At 39.7% G+C, this 22,646-nt stretch overlaps 1 protein-coding gene across 1 annotated transcript in view; it reads right to left on the reverse strand.

The window, feature by feature from the left end:
• Positions 1-22,646, reverse strand: part of LOC124619866 (protein sly1 homolog) — a 201,829-nt gene that overhangs the window by 89,362 nt on the left and 89,821 nt on the right. Inside the window, exon 8 of the mRNA XM_047146485.1 lies at positions 12,418-12,508. Coding sequence (XP_047002441.1) covers positions 12,418-12,508 — 91 coding nt within the window. The remainder of the gene's footprint in view (positions 1-12,417; positions 12,509-22,646) is intronic.

The raw sequence follows: 22,646 nt of genomic DNA on the forward strand, positions 1-22,646 counted from the left end.
TATGCTTCATCGTGCATCATCTGTCCTGATACCACCCACTCGGACCAGGGGCCCTCCCCATGGGTGCCACCCAGTCGCAGCAAAGGCCACGTGGCAGGATAGCCATTTCCAGGAGTTCTGATGCCCCAGGGTGACGGGTATCTACTCCTTGGCATACATGGGCAGTTAACGGTGCAGGCATCAGCAGAGTGATCCCTGCGTAGTCATGGGACTACAACCAACAGGGTACATGGCGGCCCCATCACAAAGGACTGGCTACTGTGCTGGACATGAGGTGCAAAGAATTCCATGGTCATTGTTGGCACAGGAAACGACACGGCATGGTGGGTGGAGGAAAATGGACCCAGGAAGGTGTCCTTGCTCAAGAGATGGAGGATGAGTGGGACTGTAATGCCATGACAAGAAAGTGCGCTAAAGATCTCTATGCATAACATACACGATGCACCATGTTAGGCCCAATTGGCTTGCTCTTTGGGAAAATTTTGAAAAATGGAGGTCACACCCTACAGGTGACCATCACATAAAGGCCGAAAGGCGTGAGAACCCTTTTAGTCGCCTCTTATGACAGGCAGGACTACCTCAGGCCTATTCTAATCCCCGGAATCACAGGGGGGCCCAGAGAGGAGCTCACCCATCTTAGGTGATTGTTCACACCTCAGGTCACACCTCCAAAGCACCTAACAGAAGAACCAATTGGCAATTTGGGAAGGTAGCCGCTCAGGCAATCACCTCTTCCCGTGCCTGGCCTGTACTGGGGGGTATGTGCGAACCCCACCCTGTTGACCTGAGACTGGGAATTACGCGTTACCCTGCCAACTCTTATGGGTCAGACACATGGGCCAGCCTTCAGTAGTGCACAAGGAGGAAGGAGAAAAAGAGGGACCTCAAATGGTGAAGCAGAGGAAGCACAGCAGAAGGTGAATGAAGAAAGAAAAAAAGGAACGAAGAACTGTGGTCAGACTGTTCTGATATAAGCCACTGTAAATGCAGAACACATTCTGAAAAATATCCCAGACTTATTCACCAGGGAGGGGAAAAAGAATAGCAAGAGATTGCACCACAAAAGAGAAAAGATGCTGCAAAGGCTGGAGCCCTATGGTAGCCAAGCACGATCCCGCTATAGAGCGGTGAGCCCCTGGGGGTGGAGGATGTATTGGACAGGCCTTGCATCTAGGTCTATTACAGGGATATGAGCCATGAGGCAAGGAGTTGAGAACAGGGGTTGTGTAAGAATGGACAAGGATATTGTGTAGGTTCAGTGGGTGGTGGAACATCACTGGGAGCGGCGGGAAGGATAGTGGACTGGACATTCCTCATTTCAGGGTATGATAGGAGGTAGTCAAAACCATAGCAGAGAATGTGTTTCTTGCACCAGTCCTAGGTGGTCAGATGGTGGGAATTTGGGAGGTGGTGGGTCACTGGAGAGATAAAGCATGTGGGACCCCAACACAACCCCTGCTCCCAACGCCTTGCCTCATGTCTCATATCCCTGCAATAGACCTAGATGCAAGACCTGTCCCATACATCCTACCACCACCACCTACTCCAGTCGGTCACAAGCATCACCAATCCAATGAAAAGGAGGGATACCTATGAAACCAGTCATGCGATCTACAAGCTAAGCTGCAACCACTGTGCTACATGCTACATGGGTCTGGCAACCACAATCTGTCCACATGAATGCCACCGGCGAACTGTGGCCAAGAAATAACTGGAACAACCAGTTGCTGACCGAGCCTCCCAACAAGACATTTTTCATTTCTATTATAACTTCACAGCCTGTGCCATCTGGATCTTTCGTTTCAACCCCAACTATTCTGTAACCCTCCTGGGCTCCACCTTCATTAGTCATTGTCGTTTATCCATATATCCCCTTCCTTGTTTCAATTCCAGCACTACATAGCCCTCCATTCCACCAACAATGCACCCTCACTCTTTTTTACTTCTCTCCTTTTCTACTGCCCCCCCCCCCCTCATCCTCCATCTAACCTCCCAAATGCACCTAGCTGCTCTACCCTATCTTCACCTCATCCCTCTATGCTCATACAAGCAGCACTTCATTGTCTCCCACCCTACCCTGTTATCCCTCCCCCATCTCCCTCTTAACCCCACCGCCCAGATTGCTTCTCCTATCATGCGATGCTGCTCGCAGTCTGGCCTTAGGAGGCAGAGACTGTGTTTGTGGTTGTGTGAGTGTTTTCTGTCTAATTCTGATGAAGGCCGTTCTGGCCGAAGACTTACTTGTTTGACAATATCTGTGACTCAGCATATATGCTATATAGTGAGTAGCAATCCTTCCTTTTATAATATTGTCACTAAAATAAATATTAATACTTAGGGCCTAAGTAAATGAAATGGGATATTTGTTCTGTAATTTAATCACTTACAACTATTTTAGTCCTTAAATATCGATTCCCCTGGAAGCCTGTCACCTTAGTTTTTATTCTAATATCTTTTTATTGCAATCGATTGTTGCATTTGTCTTCATAATGAATGCTGATTTTGTTCAAATTTAAAATATCTTCGGATCTGTTAGAACAAATAAAAACCATGCAAAGTTTAGTCTTTGATAACTAATCTGATAGATAGGGTGAGGCGAAAGGTCGGAAACACCCCTACAAAAGTCGAACAGTCTGAGGAATCACAATGGCGTCCAGTATAGGCCACCTAGGACTGGTGCAAGAAACACATTCTCTGTCAGGGTTATTTCAATATCTTTCAAATAATAAAAGTTAATAGTTTATGGTGACTAAATATTTTCACACTGAACCTCTGAATTATCAACTTTTAATGCTTAATGAGATTTCAACAAACAATATCTCAGACGATAGTGACAAATTGTATCTATTATCCCTGAAAGCTAAGCATCTCTATCTTTTTTATTTATTGACATTGACATCTTTTATCTCTGTTTCGTTACACAAATCTTCTCCACATTCAGACAGCAAATGAACACACATCAGTATCTCCCATACTGTTATATTTGTGTTTTATTTAATGAACAGTTTATGACAAAAAAATTGTGCTAATTTAAAAGTGGTCAATCATATGTGTTAGCAGACACCACAATTTAAGAGTGTGCCAGAAGATGCTTCTGTTAAGAAGGTGGAAATAATTGTTTAAATAGTATTTAGCAATAGTCTGTAGTCATTTAACATGAGTGCACTTGTGCAAGAATACTGGCTTATTTATTTATGTACCAACTATTACTTATTGTAAATGATGTGTGTGTAACTGGAAGTTTATGACATTTATTTTATTTAAATATTGTTATAATATTTTTATAATATATCAGTTTAGGGCGGGAAGTAATCACGTCTGTAAAGCTTAAGGATGATGTATTTTTGGTGGGGACAGCCTTCATCCAATGGGGAAGTAGACAGTAACGAAACACTACAGGAGTCAAACTGCAGATGGACTTTGCGAGTAAAGAGCTCAAGGGAGCAAATCAGGACACTTTTATGTTTGTGCTGGAAGAAGACACACCTGCCTGTGGTAATGCGTACAACTTGGATGTATAACTGATAAGATTTTGGGTGAGGATTTTAACTTTTGCTAGTTCTGGAAGAAAGCAGACTTGTTTGTAGTAATGTACATGATTTGGGCATCTAGGTAATCAATTGTGGGTGGTGAACAGCTGTTAACATGCTTTAACTTCTGAAGGTTCTTTTACTTTAAAAGATTTGAATGTGTTCCTGAGTATGACTAACTTTTGTCACTTGATTTAGAGGACTGAGAACAGAAACACTATGAGCTACTATTCTTTGCATCTCGAGTTTAATTTGTGAATCATCATGTTGAACTCTGACGTGTTTTGAGCTGGTGTATGGTGATTACAAAATGGACTTAGTTTTTGTTTATCTTTGATGACTATTTAGTTCGGGGATTTTGTTGCCATTCTCATAATGCTGTCTGTTGTGACTGACAATTCACAATTTTTCACAAAAACAACTTTTATTGATGTAAGTTCACAAGGTTGATGAATGAACATATGAATGAAAGGTAACAATAACGAAAAAAAGTCTCCTAATTGAGACAAACAAAAGTTCACTTCTAATTTTCCACAAAGGTTCGTGGTAACACACACACACACACACACACACACACACACACACACACACACTGGTAACAGTCCAATTCCAAGACGAAGATGTAATCTTCAACGGTCACAGTATACGAGGTCGGCATCCGGTGTGAACTGAATTTCGGACCTGGTTCTGGCCCCTATACAGCTGTCTCCAGCCAATCAGGTTTTGGCGTAGTGATACTTCCTGCAAGCTGTGGCTCGAGCTCCCCCTGCAGGAAGTAGTGCTAAGAATGTCTGTTTCCATTACTTTGTATGTAAATAGCCGGTGTTTAACATGATGATTTTGGGTACACCTTGGGCATAGACAACCTCACTCATCCTCTGTGGTGTTATATGGGTTGCCGGCCCTCAGGGGCTACCTTGGCTCCGGTATAACACTGTCAATATAACTTTACTGCATTTGATAAAGGTATATGCTGTCTGTATTTTAACTGAATTTCATCGGACCACTTCTCATTTATTTGATAAATCATTTCTTGAACAAACAATATTCAACACAATTCTGTCATCTACATCAATTACAGGCACTATAACAGAATCCTTGTTATTAAGTTAACCTTTGTTTTGTACCCCTGTGTATTTTTTAAATTAACAATTGCAGTCAATGCACAGCCATTTGACTGCAGAATCACAGCTACAAGTTATTATTTGCAGTGAATTAGCAGCAAGGCAGGAAAGCAAACATCAACGATTTGGCCCTGTGACTACATCCCATTTTTTTAAGCCCAAGTATCTAAAGTATGGGTAACCACAAGTAAAACACAACAGGTTTGCTCGTATGGGCTGCTGTTTGTGAGAGCAACTATTCTGCAGTAACCATTAGCTACTGTCACAATTGGTGTTTTCACATATGGAATATGAATTTAATCCCTTTAGCATTACAATTGTAATTCTAATACTTTATAATATTCTGCGATCAAGGCCACAAAGCTATTGCATGATAGGAAGTTTGTGTGTTTGTGTGTGTGTGTGTGTGTGTGTGTGTGGGAGGGGGGGGGGGCGGCTGTGAACATGAGATTTTGCAGCAGTTGCTTGCATGAGAATGACTAGCAAACATCACGTGTGGAGAAGTTAGGCACAGACCTTCACGAGAGAAGAAGAAGGCTACGTAGAGGCGTGCTAAGTCCAAGTCTGCAGCGGCCAGCAGCAGCCGAGACCTTGTGGCAGCGCAGTTGCTGCGGCTGCCACGGCAACATGGCCTACCAGCAGCAATACTTGAGTATTGCTCATCAGTGTGGGATCCGTACCAGGTCGGGTTGACGGAGGAGATAGAGAAGATCCAAAGAAGAGCGGCGCGTTTCGTCACCGGGTTATTTGGTAACCATGATAGCGTTACAGAGATGTTTAATAAACTCAAGTGGCAGACTCTGCAAGAGAGGCGCTCTGCATCGCGGTGTAGCTTGCTCGCCAGGTTTCGAGAGGGTGCGTTTCTGGATGAGGTATCGAATATATTGCTTCCCCCTACTTATACCTCCCGAGGAGATCACGAATGTAAAATTAGAGAGATTAGAGCGCGCACGGAGGCTTTCAGACAGTCGTTCTTCCCGCGAACCATACGCGACTGGAACAGGAAAGGGAGGTAATGACAGTGGCACGTAAAGTGCCCTCCGCCACACACCGTTGGGTGGCTTGCGGAGTATCGATGTAGATGTAGATGTAGAACTCCGAGGCAATGGCAGTATCTACACTTTTGGTAGCAGCAGTACAGCAGATGCAGCCAAAATGACCCACAAGTTAAGTACTTGCATCAGTAGCATTAACATGTGTGAAACCACAAGGTCATCATCAGTAATGGAGCTTTCACCGATTAAGCCATCACCCTGCCTGTGGGACCAGTTAGTCCAAGATCTGAACGTGAGAACGTGACAGTGTTAAGAGAGACGATATTAGTGAGGCAGATAATCCAAGATCAGCAAAGGGAGATGCAATTTCAGATGATTCAATGGCATTGTTAAGGGAAATTCAGAGAAATCTGAGCTCTGAAATCGGGGTCTTAGGTAAGAAATAGGTTCAATAAAAACAGAGATAGCTTCAGTAGAGACAAGTGTAGCAGAAAGTATAAAAGCTGAGATGAAGAAAATGAAATCTGATTCAGAAGGCATAATTCATTCAAAATTAGAAGCTATAAGGGCAGAAGCAGACAAAACATCTAAGGAGTCAACACAGTGGAAAAAAAATTTGGGGTCAAGATGGAAAAGATACACAATGAACTGGGCAGTGAAGCAAAAATTTGTGTGTAGAGGCAAAAATGCCCTTGAGGATATGACCAGTAACTCTGTTAACAATTTGTTGGGTTGAGTAGCAGATTGTGAAAAGGAAGTGCTTAAAAATATAGAACATTTTGAATCAATATTAAATAAAGAAGCTGTTAGCATGAACAGCAGTTTAAAGACAGGATGACAGAACTAAATTCCTTAGCAGCGAATCAGCTTAGTTCTGTGATAGCTGTTCCATGGTTTAATCAGGAATGACAAAGTGTTATGCAAATGATGAAAATTAGCATCCAGCTGATTTTCTTGCTGTGTATAAAGATGGCTTTTTGAGATGAATGTCAGGAGAGGCAATGATTAACTTCACTAAAAGACATCTCACGGGCAATGTATAATCAGGTAAATTTAATGAATGCTTCATTTACCACCTATGATGTGTTCAGAGTTGTTTCCTGAACAAACTCTGGAGTGAAGGTAAAAAAATGCGACGTCAGAATGAGTTTCTAAATGAACCAGATTTCAAACACAGAAGTGGGCCAATGCAGGATTTTTGTGTGTGTTAACCAGCTAATTTGATGCAAATAAATCGCCCATTGGGAATGCTGATTGAAATCACAGTGCTGAAGAGGCACTTACCAGAATATTTACAATGAAATCTTACAACCCGACAAATTCCATTGATGAATTTTTAGATTTTGCTGAGAAGCTTGAACAGGCATTGAAATTCAAGCCTTATAGTGGGAACAGCACACAGGAAAATGGGTAACAGAATGGGAATATCCACAATATTAATATCCACAATAATGATAGTGATCATAACAGAAATAATTATCACCATAATAATTATTATCAAAGAGGAAATGGAAACAGAAACTTTCATAATGGAAATCAAAACCAGGAACTAAGATACGAGGAGTGGAAACCTCATGAAATGCAATACCAGAATAAGAGGTCAAGAAACTTGAGATGACTGCATCTCAGGTCTGTAGGTGGTGAAATAAACTGATGTTGAAAAGGACAAGTTATTTTAAAAATTCTATGGGTGTCAACAATGTGGAAAATAAGCCATAATACTGGAGATGGAAGATATAAGAAATCAAAATAAATACGGAATAATTTTAAACAGTACAACCATAAGGAGGGCAAAATAAAGTTGGTAAAATGTGCTGAGAGATTCGATAAAGATGATAAGGGCCAGGAGAATTTATTTGGGAAGTGACTGATGGAATGAATTTACATTTGCTGAGAGATTCTGTGATCAAAACAGAGGCAGAGGTGAATCTGAATTTGGCAGTGGTGGAATGTATGATAAATTGTAAATGAGGCACTGATCAGTAGCAAGATAATTTTGTATCATAGAAATTAAATGAAGCTATCTGTGAACGTGGCAAAGCAGTAGTCTCGTCAAGTGGAGATGAATTTTGTGGTACATCAACAGAAGTATGTGAAGGTATTTGTAAAGGTGGTGTAGCAATAGTCTTGTCAGATTGTGACAAATTTTATTATTTATCAGTGGGACTGGGTGATTTATTGTTAAAGGGATGTAAAGGTGATGTTTTATGTGCTGGAGCTGTGAAGGTTGAAGCTACTGACCTAGATATCTTGCAGGAAAGTATTGGTGCATTTATTTCTATTGATGGAAGTGAACTGATGACTTTTGATAAAAGCATGAATTATGAGTGGATGTGGGAGGACGAATGTGAAAGTAATGTGATAGATACTAGATCAGAATGCAGTGTGTTGGAGTCGTCTGAGAGTAGAGAAAATGTTACAGAGACAGAGACAGTTCTGAATTTGGTGAAAATTGAATGTATTGTGAATTCTGATGTGGTGCAATGCAGTAGTGGCAATTTGTGTGTTGTATCGGAGGAGGCTGATGAAGTAATATGTGATGATCTCTACAATGTATCGACAGGTGTAATAGATGTTTTAAGTAATGAATCTTATGAGTATTTGATAGATGTTATGAAATTATTTGCGATAAAGTTAGCAGTGATTTGGTGAATATAGGTAAGGACTTGTTTAAGAGAGGTGAAGTTTTAAGTTGTGTGCTTGTTGTGAGAATGTAGCAGCTACTGATATCATTAATTCAGAGGACGGGAGCAGTAAATTTGATGCTTACGAGGATGATGAAATGATAGTTTTTGAGGGCAATTTAATTCTCACGGATGAGTTGGAGGTAAATCAGGAGAGTCTAAGAATGGATAATGAAAACGACAGTTATTGCGAAATTATAATATGCACCAAAAATACGGAAGAGAAAGCAAGGGTCATTGAAAACGATCTTTTGAGGGAGCAGTGCTTAGAGAGGAGTGAAATTTAAAATGTGCAGCCTGTAAGTGAGGTGACTGATTTTGAAGAAAAAATAAAGTGGGCACCTCTCGAAACTAAAAATGGCTTTGCAGTGGTAATCACAAGTTTGGTTGGTAAAAGTAAAAGTTTGTTAGTGAATGAGGAAAGAGGCTTCAAATTTGAGCAATTCAAAAACTTAAAAGAGTGAGATTCAGAACATACTCCAACTGGCGAGAAAAATGCAACACTTGCAGAGTTGACCTTGCGAATGAAAAACATGGGCTGTATTGATATAAGTGTGTTTATAAGTGTAATTTCATGGTAGTATGTGAGAATATATTAGGATTATATTGCTTTTGTAAAGGGTAAACATGATGAATTTAACATGTATGTGAAATGTGTGGAGGCACAACTTAGTGCAAGGAGTGAGCTAATATTGGTTGCACAATTCTTGGTGCAAAGAGGTCAGCAGAATATAATTAATTTTGTTACTTACAAAAGAGTGAAATTTAAATCACATTGCATGTAAGATTACGGGGAAAATTTGAAGGGTTATTTAAATATGTTCACTGCAGTATTTTGGATGGGTTTCTCATGTCGTATGTGTAGCTTATTTGTAATTATTACACAAATGATTGTCAGATCATCATCATCACATTCACACAGCAAATGAACACAGCATCAGTACCTCCCATATTGTTATATATGTGTTTTTAAATAATGAGGAAAAGGAAAATCTACCCCTTTTCCTAGACTTCTCCAGTCCTTTTCCTTCACCCTTCTTCCTTCTCCTTCAACCCTTCTGCCTGAAGAAGGAGCCACTGGCTCTGAAAGCTTGCCAATCACGACAATCTTTTATGTGTGTGTTCTGCTGCCACTTGGCGAGTAGATTTTTTATCTGCCAATTTAAATAATTTTATCAAAAACTGATTGTTTTCATTGTTATATCATGGAAAAAGCATGTCAGAGTTTAACTATTTGAGAAAAGTCATATTTCCATTAGTTTTTACCATTAGTAAGAAGGCTTTTATCAGTAACTGAGTCCAAATGAATTTCATCTCAAAAACCCAATCTCAATTGCACAAAAGTACCTTTCACTGTTTGTATTAGAATTGTTGCAGTACTGATGCATTTTATATCACTATAAATCTTTCTTCCAAATCAATAAGACAAGTTTCCTTACCTTGATAAACAGGCATATTATTATTATTATTATTATTATTATTTTTTTTTTTTTTTATTTTTTTTTTATTTTTTTTTGCTATGTTCAACTACGTAGAAAGCTTGATCAAGAAAAACTCAATAGTAGGTTGATCATAATCCTAGATCTCTAATTCTCACAATGAAAACAAATGAGCGATTGCTGAGGCTTTTGCGCAAAAGAACAGCATCATTCATTACATTTAACTCAAATATCTCATCTTAGAGATCTCTGATATAGTTCTGGTTTGGCACATATGATAATATGATGCATCCTTAAGACTTGATATGCAGAATTGTTCACCTAAATTAATTAACAAAAATGTTTTGAGCATCTAAAAACATCCAACAGCACTGTCAGGAAAGGTAATTTTGTTAACTTATCTGTCATCATCTTAAAAATCTGTGACTTAAATAAAGCTAAAATCTACCCTCAAGTGCACATTAAAACATTAAAATATGTCTGAGCTATCTGTGACATCATCTAAAAAGGAAAGATAGTAAGGTCATTAGAGATGGAGCACAAGCTTGGATGTGGGAAGGACATCAGCCATAGCCTTTCAAAGAAACTTTGCTGCCATTTGCTTTACCAACATAGGGAAGTCACAGAGTGGTTGAACAGGGATTTTTTCTCCCAAAAAAAGTAGGGAAGTAAGAGAAGATCCAGCAAGCAATGGTATGTTTCATCACTGGATTATTAAATAAGCACAAGAGTATAATGGAAATGATCTACAAACAGTAGTGGCAGATGCTATAAGAGAGGAATTGTGCATTATGAAGAGGTTTAATGTAGAAATTCCAAAAGCGTACATCACAACAAGATTCAGGCAACTTATTATAGGGTACTTGAATTAATTCTTCTGTTTGCTGGACACAGCCTTACCACAGCAGTCATACTGGTTCCTGTCAGATCAACAAAATTTAGCGCTGTCGGTCTTGGCTAGCACTTCAATGAGTGACTTTTCCCAGGTCTGCCAAGAGCTGTTGGCAAGTGGGGTGCACTCTGCCCTTCTGAGGCCAACTGAGGAGCTGCTTGACTGAGCAGTAGTGGCTCCGGTCATGAAAACTGACAATGGCCAGGAGAGCAGAGTACTGACCACATGCTCCTCCACTACTATTGTGCCTTCTGGGGACCTGCATTAGATTCCTGGTACTACCAAGGATTTTTTCTTGGAGGGAGGACTGGTACAGAATGCACTCAGCCTCATGATACCAACTGTGGAGCTATTTGACCAGTAGTAGTGGCCCTAAAAGCCTGGCAAGTCTGAAAAATGTCTGGAAGAACAGTGTGCTAACCACACACTTCCCACATACAGCATCTGCACGATGCCACAAGGCAGAGGATGACACAGCAGCCAATAGGCATCCCTTGGGGTTTCACAGCCTGGACAAGGAGCTCATATAAGGTAATTTAGGGAGGCTGTATCCTTTAGCAGTTACAACCTTTTCCCACTTTTTTGGCAATAAATGGTTTCTGCGATTAAAAAAAAAAAAATCAGTTTCTTTTGAGATGGTCCACTTGTGGAAACAATTTTTGAGCTCATTAAAAGATGTGAAGAGTTGTTCAGAAAATTTACACTGCATGGACAGAAACAAATGGTAATCAGAAAGGGTGATGTCTGAAACAAATGGTAATCAGAAAGGGTGATGTCTGGTGAACACAGTGGGGTAAGACGTCCCATTGAAGGCCCTCCAAGGTTTCCTTCACTCGATTTGCAACATGGTTTGGCACTGATAATGAAGCACTCACTTCGTCATGTCTCAAGCATACAGAGGATCTTTTGTCATTAAATGTATGATTCATATTGTGTGAGTGTGTTCCATAACATTCAGCATTCACTGTTTGACCCAGTTGCAGTAGCTCATGGTACACCACACTGATCAGGATGCATTTTGCCACAAACTTCAAATTGTTGCCTTTGAATCATCAAAAACAGTCTCTGCATGTTGTTTCTGACACAGCTTGTTCTGCATATGGTAATACTAGCCAACAATGATTTTCCACAGCAAATTTACTGAGATGAAAGCAGAAGAGTGGCACTTTCTGCAAATGATGTTCTGTAGGTAAAAAACTCAACATGTTCAAGGCACTAAATAGATATGTTCCACAGAAACAAAATCAAATCGTTTAGTTTTTACCCCTCACAGGATAATTACCGTCCTATTGGCAACCACTGTTATAGAGGGTGTTGGGTGTATTTTTTATTGAGGGATGAAGATATTAGCAGAAGAAAAGAAAAAATGGAGAACAACAACAAACCAGTGAAAACCCTGATTACTAAAATATGTTACTTGTCATATGCATGTATAATGTTGTTGCCTTGACTGACTTTCATCTCTCTTTCTCTCCAGTGTGTAGTTTACGAATATCATCATACTGACTTCTGCACACAGTACATGACCGAGTCATTGAAGACAGTATCAGCTTTCTGCCCCCCCCCCCCCACATCATAATATCAAAGCATTTATTAATAGCATCATATGAAATATGACCCCTTCAAATGAGATCAGCTAAACAGCTTTGCTTCCATGGCAGTTTGTTGACACCCCTGCCACCTTTACAACAGCCAACCATTAAGGCAAAGGAATACTACCACAAATACTGAAAATTGAGGAAGATAAACTTACCATTGATTCCTTTAATTTCTTAACTTCATCCTCTGATGATCTATATTGTTCCAGTTCTTCCTGAATTGCCTCAGCCACAATTGGAAATGGGCTGCAACAATTAATAGAGCACATTGCAATTTGCATCCAAATTCAGTAGAAACTGTGGTAGCTCCCTCATAACTATTCATTTTTATGTCTACGTGATATCAAAATTTACAGTTTATTTATACAAACACCTAAAATCTGTACTTCACTATCAAAATCAAATTAATCAAACAAAAAAAAAAAAAGACAGATCCCTCCCATTCTGGGATGTGAGTGACCTGTTCTTTCTTTTAACCTCCCCCAATCTATCCCTCTCACCTCTTTGAGGAAGAAACTAGGATAGAGTGTCACTTTTATTTTTGTGTGTATCTTACTGGCAGTATTATGCATTTTGCCTCCTGAAGCTATGTACTGGGCATCAATTCTGTCTCATAATTTATTAACATCATAAATAATCTGACAAAGAGTTTTAGTAATATAACCTACACTTACAGTTTGATTCATGCACAAGCACAAAGTGAAAAGTGCTCAGCCTGCTACAGATAAGGTACTGATATGAGGGTTGGAACAATAACAGTGGCAACTATTTATTTACAGCTCGTACAAAATAGATATGTGTTTCAAAGTTTTACTGACCTTCAAAGTAGGCACCATCATTGTGTATAACCCATTGCCAGCCATGTGGAAGTCGTAGCAGTGCCACTTGTGTTGACAGTTTGAGTGGCATGGTCTATTGCCTGACGAATTTGTAGCAGTTCAGAAGCAAATGCCGTGAAGTGTTTCCTTCAGTTAAGAAACTGAGTTGAACTCACTTAAGTCAGGGGACTGCAGTAGGTGGTAAAGCCCAGCCCATCAGTCAAACAAATGAGTAACAGCTTGCGCTGTACGTGCTTGAGCATTGTCCTGCAAAATGATGGTCAGGTCCTGCAGAAAGTGTCATCACGTCTCTCTTTAAGCTGGTCATAGGTTGTGTTCCAAAAATGAACAGCATTGTGATATACACAATGCTGGTGACTACTTTGAAGGTCAGTAAAACTTTGAAACATGTATCCATTTTGCACGAGCTGTAAATAAATAGTTGCCACTATTAAAATCCCAACCCTCATATTAACTTAATATTGTACTGGACAAGCAGTTATTAAGGTGTATTAAATAGCTGACACCAAAAGCACACGAATGATTAAATATATTGTACATGTAGAATTAACTGCCTGAAAGCTTTATGCAAGATGGGCACCATATCTGATGAATGTCCACTACAGACCAATTTGAAAATAAATTTCTCCTTCATTGTTCAAGGCCACTTTTAAAAAAATCAAACTGATTTGTGCCCAGATTTGTTAATATAGATGAAGGCAGGGGTTCACCACTTTATGAGAGAAATAAAATAACAGTCAAATCAGTGGGCCCTACAACAACAAAAAACTGTTTTTGATTACATTCAGTGAATTGATTACATACGTAATACTTTCTGGGATTAAAAAGAGGGGTTGTTCTCACTGATTGCCTGGTTACTGGTGAATCTATAACTGGTGATAAAAATATGCCAGTTTTTTGGTGACTGCATGGAAAAATAACAAGAGAACAGTACTAGATTGCGAAAGAAACAAAGGAAAAAAAAAACCTTCGTCACACGGTGTTTCTCCAATGAGATGGGATCTCAAAACAGAACAAAAGGGAAAAATATAGCAAAAAAAATGTTTTCATCACAAGAATGGACCTTCAAAATAGGAAAAGGGATGTAACTTAAGTGTGAATTGTTGAAACATCCTCCAAATTCACTATTTTTAACACCCTCAGATTTACCACCTATTTCTAAATCTACAGAAATTTAAGGTTGGAAATTTTTTAAACTTAAATGAAGAGATATGCCAGCCAGAAGATTAGCAGTTTGCAGTCCATGTAGAATCACACTTCAGAAATTAAATCTATTCATTGGACAAATATTGGGTTAAGTACAGTGCTGGTTGTAAAGGCATGTCCTGTTTGTGACTCAGTGACTGTGGAGGAGGAGGACACCACAGAGAGGAGGTTGGTTGGTTGGTTTGGGGAAGGACACCAGACAGCGAGGTCATCGGTCTCATCGGATTAGGGAAGGACGGGGAAGGAAGTCGGCCATGCCCTTTGAATGGAACCATCCTGGCATTTGCCTGGAGCGATTTAGGGAAATCATGGAAAACCTAAATCAGGATGGCCAGACACGGGATTGAACCATCGTCCTCCCGAATGCGAGTCCAGTGTCTAACCACTGCGCCACCTCGCTCGGTAAGTACAGTGCTCTGATACAGAATTCTCTTTAATGGTTTGGAGACCAAGCATAGTGCAACTCGGGCCACAACACTGTGTAAAAGGCCCACGTCCAAGTATGTCTCAGATCACAATGACGCACACACCACCTATCACTTGAAAAGTGGAGTAGGTTTGTTACCTGTTCCTTGACAGGTGCTGCCCACTGTAGTTAGTTTACAGAATTACTTCAATAACAGGAGTAATGAATGTAACAGATGCTATCGCAACTAAACCACCCTTGTGCATTTGCACTTGCGTGAGGTGTGTTCACATAATTATTAGGATTTGATGTTTTCTGTAATTCTGCTACAAATATGTCATGTTTGTTGAGTGAGTAACGAATTTTGGAAACACTATTCCTACCACTGACATGAAGCAGCATCAAATACAAGTTTGGGATTTTTTCTCAGGGAAGACAAAACAATCTACTGGCACAGTAAGCAGGTAAGAAATATGCTGGTACTGATCCCATTGCACCCAACCTCTCTCCATATGCCAGATTGTTTTAGACCTTTCACAGAAAAAAAGAAATTATGTGTGAAATTGCTCATAACTCACTTCAAAGATATTTTAAAGGATATTTATATTATATCACCATTACTGTAAAATTTATAATCTATCACAGAAATAAATTAAAAATTTATAACCTATCACTGAACTAAAATAAAGATGAAAAATAAGTCTTGACACTTGGTCTTTCTGGTGTTTATTTCCCTTTAAGATATTTCAAATGAAGTTATTCCAGTAACATTTTAAGTAACGATATAGCTGGACTTAAAATTCTGTAAGGGGCTGGAATTTGAAATGTTAAGAAATGGACTTTTCACTTAAAAAGCAACCTATCACCACCTAGGTAAGAAATTTTCTCCTTGCCTTGCCATCTTTATTTGGTTGTCACCTCATTTTGAATCCTTGTTTTGTTTGTAAATAATAGCTGTAGGGTGTTATAATTGCTTCATTTATTTATATATTATGATTATTTATGACTGCAACCTTTATCCTTGGTTCTTAATTACAGGATGATTAGTGATTCTCTTGCATGCACTTCTCCATTCAAGACATAGGAACAACACAATATTTTCAGGTAATTATGCAATTTCACATTTCTGTTACTAGTGGTGAGTAAGGTACTATTTGCTTAGTTTTAAACTGAATTATCTTAACTGAACTTAGGTAACATAGACATTTAGTTTTTTTCAGTAACTGTAAAATTTTACCATGGGTGAGAAGTGTGGGCTCTGTTGTAGGTTTGTGAATAGTGGGTTACAGTGTGGGATTTGTTCAAAGTATTTTCACTGGAGGGGGGGGGGGGGGATGCTGTGGGGAAGCCAGTGGGCATTCTAACGAGATCCTCTCCTGAGAATGCAGACTCTGTAGTAGAAATAAGTTGATAGAGGGGCAGGAACATAAGATCTGTGGCCTTCAGGTGCAGTTACAAGAAATACAGGAGGAACTAGATAGATTGAGGAGTGTGAAGGGTACTGGGGAATGGGAACTGACAGTTGGCAAGAAGGCAGCTAGAAGGAGGAGGTATTCAGGCAGTTGTACTTTGCATATATGCAATAGATTTGACCAACTGTCACTCTTGTAGCTGTAGGTGTAGGTGTCCTCAGCAGTTAGGAGGCCTAAGTCAGTTGCAAAGTCTAACAGAAAGAAGAAGGTTCTGCTGCTAGGTAGTTCAAATGCTAGAAATGTAGGCCAGCAGTTGCAGGAAGTGTTGGGGAGTGAGTACCAGGTCACCAGCATCGTGAAACCTAGTGCAGGGTTGGCTCAGGTGACTGACAGCATAGGGGAGTTAAGTAGGAATTTTACGAAGGAGGTTCAGGTAGTGATAGTGGGCAGAGAAGGAATAGTCTTCACAGGGACGGGGAATATGATGTAGGTGGCGACCTGGTAACAATCGCTACTCAAACTGGTGGCACTAATGTGTATCTCGTGCAACTGTGGCATCGTCATGATCGTCCTCATCTTAATGCAGCTGTTAGGCACGTTAACATGGGGCTAGAGAAGGCACTGATGGCAGAAGGCATGGGTCACATTGCAGTGGTGCCAGCTGAGTCTATCAGTAGATTGGGTTTAACTAGGCATGGCCTTGCACCTCAATAGGTATGGGTAGGGGAGGCTGGCAAAGCTTATAGGTGACAGTGTAGTGGGTGTTGTTGTTGTTGTTGTTGTTGTTGGTGGTGGTGGTGGTGGTGATGGTGGTGGTGGTGGGATCACTTATGGAAAAAAATCTGGCAGTAGTTGGCATTAGAGCTGCATCTTATGTTAGAATGAAGTCAGCTGATAGGTATACCTGTTTAAAGGAAGTCCCTCTAACTAAGGAATCACCTTAAGAGGACGTCATGTTTCCAAGTAGAGCAGGCATTAGCATACTTCATCAAAATATAAGTGGTGTTAGAGATAAAGTTAGTGAACTGCTTATAGATGTTGACTCTGAAATTATTGGTATATAGGAGCACCACTTAAATAATTTGACAATTCAGAGGCTTCCTTTGCCAGGATACAGATTAGCTGGCTGTTTTTAAAGGAGTTCCTCATAGAGTGGGGGAGTAGCCATGTACGTAAAAAGCAGTATTCCATTTGATTCCATAGACGTATCACAGCACTGCACTGTACAGATGTTTGAATGTTGTGCAGGGGCAGTTGAATTTAGTGAAACTAAACTTCTACTTTTTGTTGTTTATAGGTCCCGTAGCTCTGACTTCAGAGCATTTCGCTCAAGCTAGAGAGGGTTCTTCAGTCACTTTATAGGAAGTACCAAAAATTAGTTATATGTGGTGACTTCAATATTAATTTTGTATACAATTGTGCAGGAAAAAGGATGTTGGTAAATCTCCTAAATTCATATGATCTGATGCAGACTGTGTTTTTTTCCAACTAAGATGCAGGTGAGCAAATGTCACATATAATTACAAACTATGTAGGAAAGTTAATTCAACAGGAATAGAGTGTTTTTTAAACCTTGTCAAGGAAGAAGAGTGGCAGGATGTTTATGGTGCCGGTAACATAGATAACAAATATAATGCTTTCCCTAACACATTTCTCATGCTCTTTGGGTTGCTTTCCATTAGAATGTTCTAAATGGAGTACTAGCAGTAAAAGGCAGCCTGAGTGGCTGACTAGTGGGATAAGGATACCTTGTGGAACAAAGCGGGAATTATATCAAAATGTTAGAAGTAGACACAATCAAGCTATTACAAACAGTACTGTAAAATGCTTTAAAAAGTTGTTAGGAAGGCAAATAGTATGTGGTACGCAAATAGAATAGCTAATTCACAGGATAAAATTAAAACCATATGGTCAGTTGGGAAGGAAGTGTGTGGTCAGCAGCACAAGGTCGACGATATAAAGTCAGTTTGTAGAAAAAATATTTCTGTTACTGATAAATCAGATATATATACAGTATTTAACAATAATTTTCTTAGCACTGGTGATGAATTAAATAAAAACATAAAAACTTAGTTTCTACAGGGAATCATATAACTCTCTCTCTTTCCCAGATTGATGTCTGAAATACTCCTCTGTGATAGAGACAAGGGGGAGATCGAGTCAATAATTAAATCACTGAAGATAAGGACTCTCATGGATATGATGGACTGCTAGCAGAATATTAAAGTACTGCACTACACACATGTTAGCCCTGTAATTTTTCCTTTAGGAATGGCCAGGTTCCTGAACGATTAAAGTACTCTGTAGTAAATCCGCTTTATAAAAAGGGAGAAAGGGATAATTTAGACAATTTTAGACCTATTTCTATGCCATCAGTGTTTGCTAATGTTATTGAAAAGGCTGTGTATTTAAGGGTAATTATCATTTTATATCACACGATTTGCTATCAAATGTACAGTTCAGCTTTAGAAGTCGTTTAACAACTGAAAATACTATACTTTCTTTTCTCTGTGAGGTACTGGATGGGTCAAACAAAAGGTTTCAAATGCTAGGGATATTTTTTGATTTAACTAAGGCATTTGATTATGTTGATCGCAAAATATTGCTCCAGAAGTTGGACCATTACAAAATATGGGGAGTAGCTCACAATTGGTTCACCTCTTACTTTAACAGCAGACAGCAAAAGGTCATTGTTCACAGTGTTGAGAATGGCTGTGATGTGGGGTTTGAGTAGGTACGGTCAAATGGGTGGTGTCCCAAGGATTAGTGTTGAGGCCACACCTGTTCCTTATTTATAAAGGATGTTGTGTGCGACACCAACTTAGTTTCAAATAGTGCAGTTCATGCCATAAGTTCATGGCTTGCAAAAAATAAACTAATTATGAATCACAGTAAGGCTCAGTTTTTACAGTTTTTAGCACACAATTCAACAAAACCCGAGGGCATATGATTAGTGAAACTGAACAGTTCAAATTTCTAGGTGTTCAGATAGATAGTAAACTGTCGTGGAAAGCCCACATTCAGGATCTTTTCCAAGACTTAATGCTGCCATTTTTACTATTCAAACAGTATCTGAAGTAAGCGATCGTTTGACACAAAAATTAGCCCACTTGGCATATTTTCATTCGCTTATGCCTTATGGAATTATATTCTGGGGTAACTCTTCCCGTTCTAAAAGCATATTTTTGGCTCAGAAACGGGTGGTTCGGGCAATAAGTGGTGTTAAGATAACAAACTTGTCAACCCCTGTTCACGAGTATGGGTATTTTGATATTTTGACACTGAGCTCTCAATATGTATATTCTTTACTGTTTTTTCTTGTTAACAATATCAGCTTATTCCCAAGAATAAGCAGCTTTCACTCAGTTAATACTCGGCATTAATCCAACCTGCATTTGGATCGGACTTCCATAACTCTTATGCAGAAAGGTGTGCAGCATACTGTTTCATTCATTTTCAATAAGCTACCACAAGAATTCAAAAATCTTAGCAGTAATCCATGCACTCTCAAGTCGGAACTAAAGAGTTTCCCCACGTGTCACTCCCTCTATTCTGTAGAGAGTTCCTTGAAAAATTAAGCTGATTCTTACAATATATTGTTGATTGCGTTTACTTACACTTATGGCTTGATATTTTTGGGTTCATGAACATTTTATTTTTACTTGTTATTACTTTTATGTTGTAATTTTATGTACTGACACATTCCATGACTTTGGAGTTTGCTCCTCAATTTGGTCCTATGGAATTTGACATGTAAATAAAATAAAAAAATTCAAGTCAGCTAGCAAAATAATTATATTATGAATTACTATCAGTCAAAGTGAAACAGGTGGATCAGAGAAAAATTATGATGAACATAAGATCTCACTATGCTGAAACTACTACAACATAACGCTCATCATTATATTTTAATTTGAAACAGCAATTATATAGTGACCGCAAACAAGACCAGGAATGACTACAGAATCTGTGCAGCCCTCAACTCACCAAAGCATCAACAGCGAGCCATCGGAGAGTAAACAGGTGGGCAACAACAAGAGAAATACGAGCAACAGAGATGGCATGGCAGAATACCAGGCCCAACAAGTGAACCAATATCAAAAACCTAAGACATAACAAATCCAGAACCAAACAATGATGCAGAGAGATAGTAATTCAATAGCACAGTGAAATACCAACTGACTGACTGAGCAGCTGCACTGCTGGCTTTAAAGGAGACCCACAAGCACTGATAGGCAGGCAGGACAGGCGTGTCTCCATAGCCAGTGCTGCAGAGGTGATAGCAGTGCTTGTAGATTATAGCATTGTCATCTAGCAGCTATCTAGGATACCAGTAGTTACATCATCAGATGGCAGGAGTTCAAACTGTTAGCACTAAATTATTTGACTTTCTAAGTTTGGGAATTTTTTATGACATTGAAAAATAATGTATTTACCTATAAGAAAAGATTATATAAACTTTTGGCCTGGTTTGGATGTAGTTATACTGGTGTGCACATGACAAGGCAGAGCATGTGGTGATGTGCAATGGCAAGGGACAGCATACAATGTGATACTACATGCAATATAGTCAGTCCACTATGTCTCTGGTGTGTGTTTTGGGAAGTGGTTACAAGGTGTAACATTGATTTTCATGATAGTTTACGTATGGTGACAGTATTTTTCCACTGTACTGTTTGTCAAGGGTGGCATAAAGCAACAAGGTAAATACACTTTAAGGTAAAAAAGGAATTACGTGAATGGGACAGAAATAGGAAGATGTGATGTAGATGTACAAGCAAACAAATGATTACAATTTCAGAACAATTGGATGAATTATTCAAGAGAAAGCGCTTCACAAATTGAGCACATCAACAACATGTTGGTCCAACTCTAGCCCAGATGCAAGCAGTTATTCGGGTTGGCACTGATTGATAGAGTTGTTGGATGTCCTACTGTAGGTTGTTGTGCCAAATTCTGCTCAACTGTTGTGTTAAATCATCAAAATCCTAAATGGTCAGAGGGTCCTCCCCATAATGCTCCAAATGTTCAACTGGGGAGAGATCCAGTGATCTTGCTGGTGTAAATAGGGTTTGGCAAGCATAAGATAGTCAGCAAAAACTTTTGCCATGTGGCACGCAGGCATTATCTTGCTGAAATGTAAGCCCAAGATGGCTTGCAACGAAGGGCAACAAAATGGGGTGTAGAATGTAGTCAACGTACCGCTGTGCTGTAAGGGTGCCATAGATGACAACCAAAGGGGTCCTGCTACGAAAAGAAATGGTACCCCAGGTCGTCAGTCCTGTTTGTCGGGCTGTGTGGCGAGCATTAGTTAGGTTGGTATGCCACTGCTGTATGGGGCGTCTCCAGACATATCTTCGCCAGTCATCAAGGCTAAATTCAAAGCAGGACTCATCAATGAAGACAATCCTACTCCAGTCAACGAGACTCCAAGGCAAAGATGTGTCTGGAGATGCCCCGGACAGTGGCAGGATACCAAACTGACTGCTGTCTGCAATTGAGTCCGACAACCAGGAGCAATAGTCTGGGGTGCCATTTCTTTTCATAACAGAACCTCTTTTGGTTGTCATCTTCAGCGTCCTTACAGCACAATGGTACATCAATGGCATTCCTCACCCCATTTTGTTGCCCTTCATGACAAGCCATCCTGAGCTTACATTTCACCAAGATAATGCCCGGCCTGACATGGAGACAGTTTGTACTGCTTGTCTTCGTTCTTGCCAAACCCTACCTTAGCCAACAAGGTCACCAAATCTCTCCCCAAATGAGAATGTTTGGAGTATTATGGGCAGGATCCTCCAACTATCTTGGGATTTCAGAGATCTGACATACCAACTGGAGAGAATTTGGAGTGATAGCCCTTACTTCAGGAGGACATTCAACAACTCTATCAATGCCAAAACGAAGGTGGGCCATGCATTATTGACTTGCTCAATTTGTGACATTTTTTCACTTGAATAAATCATTTAATTTTTCTGAAACAGTAATCGTTTCTTTGCCTGTACATTTACTTGGACAATTCGTTCATGGTATGTCACATTTTTTGTTTTAGAGTGCATTATCTTAAGGAACAACATCAACAGCTTTCCTTGGGAGAGACAGATGCAGAAAAAGTGGCCTAATGTGGCACTTACCCTAGCATTGCTGATTACCATGGTAGACAACAGCTGATGAGTGTGGCATGAGACAAATACAAGAAAGCTCACTAGTAAAGCCAGGCTGTATTATCCATTTACCTCTGTGCGGAACACTTCCTGCATCCACATTCTCACTTGCACAGAATTTTAACTCCAGATCAAAGATCTCTGTCTACTCTCATCCTCACTACAGGGTGATCCCTTTCAACCTGGGGTGAGTGTTCTGCTCTTCCTTCTTAACATTTCTCAACCTATACCTCCCTCCTGAAAGAAAGACAATTAAATTTTGTCAGACTACCCATTTGAACCTGTTATTTATTTTCAAACACCTAACTGTAACATTCATGAACGCATCAAAATCACTATCACTGTGGGTAGCACTCC

This window comes from Schistocerca americana, chromosome 6 (assembly GCF_021461395.2).
Source record: "Schistocerca americana isolate TAMUIC-IGC-003095 chromosome 6, iqSchAmer2.1, whole genome shotgun sequence".
Lineage (NCBI taxonomy): Eukaryota > Metazoa > Arthropoda > Insecta > Orthoptera > Acrididae > Schistocerca > Schistocerca americana.